The sequence below is a fragment of the Rhagoletis pomonella genome, unplaced genomic scaffold (assembly GCF_013731165.1).
Source record: "Rhagoletis pomonella isolate Grant_MI unplaced genomic scaffold, Rhpom_1.0 Rhpom_scaffold_00004, whole genome shotgun sequence".
Classification (NCBI taxonomy): Eukaryota; Metazoa; Arthropoda; class Insecta; order Diptera; family Tephritidae; genus Rhagoletis; species Rhagoletis pomonella.
In genome coordinates this window covers 56,227,636-56,234,265 of record NW_023458558.1, presented here as the reverse complement: position 1 = coordinate 56,234,265, position 6,630 = coordinate 56,227,636, and the positions used below count along the sequence as shown (strand labels likewise).

The following is a 6,630-nucleotide window of genomic DNA, read 5'->3' as shown; positions in this document are numbered from 1 at the left end:
ATATTTAGTTGGATACAATTTTGGAAGATAGTTTCCACCTTTTTGAAAGTATGGTTAGGTTAAATTAAGGTCGATTGTTAAGGGACTCACTTAGACCGCGATCGTTTTCCGTTGTGATGCGAATGGTAACCACTAAGTTGTGGCAAGAAACGCAGCGTGCCACGAATCAAGTTTCATAGCTGGCAGGTGCTAATCCCGGACAGCTCCTCCGGACTAGTCAGAAAGTACGAACCCAAGTACCTTAGCCGGAATCTGGCAAAAGCTAGGCAGTCTAAAAGGCAGTGTTGTGATGATTCCACCTCTTTGTTCTCCAAGCAGCTGTGCCAAAAGTGATACGGTAAGATATTTAATATTAGCTCATGAATCCCGATAGGACAGTGGCCACACGGTACACCTACAAGAATCAAGAGATCCGGCTTCGCAAGCCTCTCCGGTCCACTATCGGCCATAACAACCTTCCCCAAGCGTTGACTCTATCCAAGAGAAGTCTTCAAGTAGTCAAGGGAGCACCCACTCTCTATTTTCTTAAGGATAATGTCTCCAGGTTGCCGCCTCTGCCCAGCTCACGGTTTCCCGCGATGTCGCTATGACCAGGCACCCGTGCAAGTCTAACACGGTAATAATACGACGCGGTTGAAAGTGAGTTAAGGCATGCTTCGAGCGTACCGTCAGTGCGTCCAAAGCTCTTACTGCTACCTGGCTATCTGAGTAGATGCTAATCCTCCTTACGGCCAAATCTTCCAGTAGCAACCATTCGACTGCTTCCTTAATAGCAGCAACCTCTACCTGAAGAACACTACAGTGGTGCAAAAGCTCAAATTTGAGGTTGATGGGGAGCTCCATCGTAAGGACCCCTCCACCGATCATTCCATCAAGTTTTGGCCCTTCCATGCTGCACGTATATTCATGTCACCTAGACCTTCAATCTCTTCGACTTTTATCCAAATCCTTAGAGGTCGCGCACAGAGGTGGCCGCGGTGACATGAAATGCCTCAATTCAAAAAAAACAAACTCCCAAAATGTATACTGGAAATATATTTGGTGCATCTAAATTAGTGATATAAATTTACAACAAAATATAAACGAAATTCTTCACCAAAAAAAAAAACAACACGAATAACACAAATCTAATAAAGAAATAGCTGGATAGCAGATCAGCAGCAGAGAGATCGCATAACATCATCGATACCAACAAGCAGAGGGAGCACCAAACAACAATACGATAAGTACCCACACCCTTTTTCATATACATAAGCTTATCAAATATATGCATGTAGTACATACGTACATATCTATAGCAAAACAAATCCCATTACACTCATTAGATGTCCGAGCTAACATTCCAAGCCGATCATTAACCCCAAAAATATAACTTTGACCTGCCCCAGTATATAAGCTTTGAGACAGCATTCCCGCTCACTTTTGTTTATATTAATCTCATATTCTTCCTCTATCCCAGCATAATCCAGTTCAATAACTATCAACTGCACTCTCTAAGCATTGCTAATGTCAACACCACACTCATACATATTTATACATGCGTAAACATATGTAGAATATTTCTCTAGCGCTCAATTGCAGTCAGTCTTTTTAACCGACTTCCAAAAAAGGAGGAGGTTATCAGTTCGTCGGAATATTTTTTTTTTTTTTTTTTTTTGTATGTTACCGCATAACTTTGGACCACGTCAACCGATTTCGATAATTCGCAAATTGAAAAATATTGACTTTTAAGGATTTTATCTCTATTTCTACGAAGTGTTTTTTCTCATATAAAATACGTGGAAAACTTCATGGTGTGGTAGAGCCCTCAAAATGACGCACAATTCTGACTTTTTTACCTGTGTAAAATTACGCAAATTTCGATACCTCTTGCGATAGTGTAGCTCAAATAAATTTTTTGACGGGACACCCTAATGTACATACATATGGGTATATATATACATATATACATACTATCTCCACAGTGTGACCAAAAAAAAAATTTACATATATATAGATACTAAATAAATATTTATTAAATTCAAGAGTTGTAACATTCCATTAAGATATTTCGAACAGAAAATATTTAGTAACCCCCATTGGAAGGTATTTCTCTCTCTTTCTCTCTCTCTAACCCGAGAATAAGAGTTAATATAATACGGTTCGTTATATTTGACTCCATAAAATGGATAAAAAATTACAAGATACCCCCACTCCACAGATTATTGTTATTGTTGTTAAATCGCTCTCTTCATGTTCTACTCCGCAGAACACTCTTAACGGAGAGGCGGCCCGGCAGGGTGGCTACCGCCAATGGATAAACACTCCAATCCCAGCTCCTCTCAGAAACCCTATCACCCAACATCGACAGCAAAGGACAAACAAATTTCGCACTCACCTCTAGGAAAAGCAGGCTCAAACTAATTTCGCTATAAAGAAACAGCGCAAAATAAAGACCATTCCATACATCCGTCGTAGATTTCAGCGAGAGAAATTCTAAAAGCAACCCCACTATTATGAGCAGAACACATCAGCCGTTGAAATAAGTACAGCTTACTTACGGTATGTCTATTACAGCACAAGAGCTGCTAAGCGCTTCATAAGGCATTCTGCCTCCATTCGGTTAACAAAAATCATACCTCGTCAACGGAAACTTCATGCCACTCTACAAGAAGTATTCGAGCTTGTTGCGATCGCGGACCCTACCAGCAACACTCAGAAGACATTCTCATTGATATCACCTCTTCAAAAATCTAAAATATCTTTTGCAAGTTTCTCTGTGTATGATCAATGTAAATTAAATAACCAACAGCTGCCGTAAAATAAAATTACGTGACATCACCAACGTCATCACTATTTCGCACCTCGCCGAAGAGGGCGCATACACACAGAGAAAAAACATAAGTAATTTGAACAAAGTTGACTTAGTTGAACAATTTTGTATGGGGCCCAAGAAACTTGTGCGATCCATCAAAGTTCTTATGCAATTTATACTCGACCGTGCAAAACAAAATTTAGTTAATTTATTACCTAAGCACTTTGGCTGCCAAAAAACGAGCTTGTTTTAACTAAGTTATCTTAGGTATTTTTTTTTTATATGGACTTCGAAAACTATGTGTAAATCCACAAGGCTTTTATACAGTTTACACTCGATCAGCAGAAACAAAGATTAGTTAATTTATCAAAGTTATCTTATGTACTATGTGTGAGCACCTAAGATAGTGTAATTCAACGAAGTGTTTACAAAACTTAACAAGGGTAACTTGGGTACCTTGTTAATTTAAGAAAATATTCGATGCTAGCTTAGGTAACGTGTAAACGTCCTAAGAAACTTGTTTAATTTAACAAAGTTCATGTAAAATTTAAAAAAGTTATCTTAGGTAACTTGCAATAGCACCCAAGAAACTTGTTTAATTTAACAAAGTTCTTGTAAAATTTAAAAAAGTTATCTTAGGTAACTTGCAATAACACCCAAGAAACTTGTTTAATTTAACAAAGTTCTTGTAAAATTTCAAATCAAGTCAGCTTCGCGAAGACGGCTTTCGTTACCCTTCGTCATTGATTGTTTTGAGCTCAAACTGAAGAGTCGGCAGTGCTTTATTGTGATTTTTTATTTCTTTGGTGATTTTTTAATTAAAATAGGAGTTAAAGCGGGTAAGTTAACACATACGGATATTTTAAATCAGACGATTGTCATGATACATTTGCCATCTCATCACTTTTTAAGGCGAAAACGATATTCTGCAGAAGTGCGAATATTATAAATCAAAATCATAATAATATTATTAATATTACAATTTTATTATAATTTATTAGGAATATATTTAAATATTTAAAGAAACAGAAAACAGATTTGTAATCAAAATGTTTTGCTTTATTTGTAAAAATAATTTTTCAACCGTTAACGTTTTGATAAGTCATCTTAAAATAATTCACTGTATTAATAAAAGTCAATACATCTGCCCCTATAGCTTTTGTAAACAATCATTCGTAAATATATATCGTTATAAAAGGCATTTAAATAATCATTTGTTAAGAAATAACTTAAATTGTTCCCCAGTAAATGAAGAGATTGCCAATATGGAAATAGAAACCACTCCAGTAATCGAAAATAATTCTTCTAAGCAGGTATGAAAATTTCTGTAATATATACGTACACATGATACAAAAACTACAAGGTAAAATCATTTTCTCAATTCGTCGGCCATGATTTTTTTCTGGCGTTTTCAAGCATTTACAATTGAAAACAGAAAAATGAAATTCTTCACAATTGTTGTTGTTTGAGGTTAAAAATATGAACGAGTGTGTGAGTTTGAGTTTTGAATTTTAAAATTATATTGCTTAAAAACGTCAAACTGTCTCTCAATGGTTTAACCTTGTAATATTTTAATCATATACGTACATAACATAAATGTCACCCAGTATCCATCCAAAAACCATGAGGTGCATTAAACAAATTTATTTTCAGTCTCACAGTGTTCACAACATTTTATTAAATTCAGAACAAGGAAAAGCAATTTTAAAACTATGGCGAAACTAAAATGCTGTTGCCGCAAGCTAGAACATATATTGTTCATTATGTTATTGAATCAATTATAGAGCATGGCGATAAACTCACGGTAAAAAAATGCGAAGATCTAGCGGTACAAATAACATCTTTATTTCCTACAGAATGCCGCGTAAGTTTACATGTTGCTCTAACGCCGAATCCTGAATAAGTACTTTTTTAATAATTTTAATTTTTGAATTAAAGGATACATATTTCTCACAAACTAACAAAAAATTGGCACCAAAAGGCAAACTTTGGGACAGGTAGCAAGGACGAAAACGGTACGTGGCAAAACTTAATCAGAATTCGAAGCGCCTGAAACTGCATAATCGCAACCCTGATCACACGAGCAATATGATGACAACTTCTGGCAATGAAGAATATGATCAAATATGTGCTGATCTCAAACATATCAGGGATTGGGATACTGTACTAACGAAATGGAAGCAAACAATTTCGTATAGAAAAAATCGTTTGTTCAACTTAGATTTGACGTTGCATCAAATTTTAGATGAGTGGCCGCTGTACAAATACTCCAAGGCTCCTGAATTGGTATGTTTATATGTGAGATATACGGATGGGTAGATTCGATATTCGAAGCTTCGAGATTCGAATTTTAATCGAATTTTAGCTCCAAAATGGCGAATTTTTGAAATTCGGATAAAATTGAATTTAAAAAAGAATATCGAATTTCAACCTCCCACCACCTATCCCCAGTCAGATAAGTAAATTTAAAATATGTTATAATAATATTCTACAAACATTTATTTGAAGGTTGACATTGACTATAATGACAGTTTCCCGGGAAATGGGCTAAATTTTTCAAATTGGAATCATTTGTGTACAATCGCTTCGGACCTGTTTGAGCAAAGGATAAAAGATCCACAAACCAAGCAGCTTAAAAGCCGGGTATTCGGAAAGAAAGACGCATTAAATATAGGTAAATAAAAGTTTAAAATTTTCTCTAAAATCAATGAAATAATTAAATATTTATATTTGTTAGACAATTTCAACATATATACTATGATGTTGTTGCATGCGGTTTCATTGCCTACTCACAAAAAATATACAATATCGGATTCACAAAATGCCTTCACAGTCTCAGTAAACCAATCTAGTGAAGTGGATCAAGCGATTGCAGAAAAGAGGAAACAGTGCCTAGAAGATAATTCAACCCTGCAACCGTTCGTCATTGTTGTGGGTGACGAATTTAATTTTAAGAATTTTTATGTCACATTAGACGGAATTAAATATTCATTTCATTCTTATATGGAGGCTATACAATATTGTTATAAATTAATGTTTGTGCTAAATTTAAAATATCCAGACGAATGTACGAATGTATGGATATTCGTGCAAAAATATTTGTTCAACACTGTCCCAGTAATTAATACATTGATAAACGACATTAATAACTGGACAAGCTCAAAATAGGTTAAGTGCTAAGACATACACTTTTGATCAGTTGATTAAGTCATCAACATTTTGATCAATTTTGGCTATTTTTCTTTTGTTTATTTAATGTATATTATTTTTCCATAAAAGTTGAAAATCCAGCTGAAATTTTGCAGATTTCTTATAATTTTTGCACAAAGTTCGAATTGTGGATTTATATGGTGTTTGTTATATATATGAGCTCAACTTTTATTAAAAAATAATAAACAAAAGAAAAATAGATAAAATGGATCAAAATGTTGTTGATTTAATCAGCTGATCACAAGTGTATGTAAATATGTACATATACTTTAAATGTATTACAAATGAAACAGAAGTAATTAATTTAATAAATTGTTTCTATAAAAGGCTAAAATAATTTCATTACTAAGGCTGTGAGTGGGGAGTCGTAAGTTGTTACTAAATATCAAAATAGTAAAAAATGACCGAGAATTCAGTTAATAGGAACAATTTAGAGCTTTGTTAACCATACTTTTTATATCTCAATTTAAATAACAAAAATAATAAAGGGACCGCTCCCTTTTATGTATTATTTTTGTTGCTTAAATTGTGGTAAAAAAAGTGTTGTTGACAAAAATCTAAATTGTTCCTATTCACTGCATTATCGACATTTTTCAGGGAAAACTTTTGCAAATCACCAAAGAAAT

The 6,630-nt window shown here is 34.4% G+C and overlaps 2 protein-coding genes across 2 annotated transcripts in view; one reads left to right on the top strand and one right to left on the bottom strand.

Moving 5' to 3' along the window:
- Nucleotides 1–6,630, bottom strand: part of LOC118737833 (protein timeless homolog) — a 532,077-nt gene that overhangs the window by 41,912 nt on the left and 483,535 nt on the right. The window lies entirely within an intron of this gene.
- LOC118737834 lies at nt 4,806–6,051 on the top strand. The gene is made up of 3 exons (XM_036468615.1): nt 4,806–5,080; nt 5,303–5,468; nt 5,532–6,051. Exons 1-3 carry the CDS (start codon nt 4,883–4,885, stop codon nt 5,960–5,962), a joined length of 795 nt encoding a protein of 264 aa, XP_036324508.1. The 5' UTR covers nt 4,806–4,882; the 3' UTR covers nt 5,963–6,051.

Bases quoted from the DNA above. Each gene is read 5' to 3' on its own strand.
- LOC118737834 (XM_036468615.1), top strand. From the start codon at position 4,883: ATGATGACAACTTCTGGCAATGAAGAATATGATCAAATATGTGCTGAT. The intron at 5,081-5,302 runs GTATGTTTATAT...ATTTATTTGAAG, and splicing joins ACTCCAAGGCTCCTGAATTG to GTTGACATTGACTATAATGA. The intron at 5,469-5,531 runs GTAAATAAAAGT...TATATTTGTTAG, and splicing joins GAAAGACGCATTAAATATAG to ACAATTTCAACATATATACT.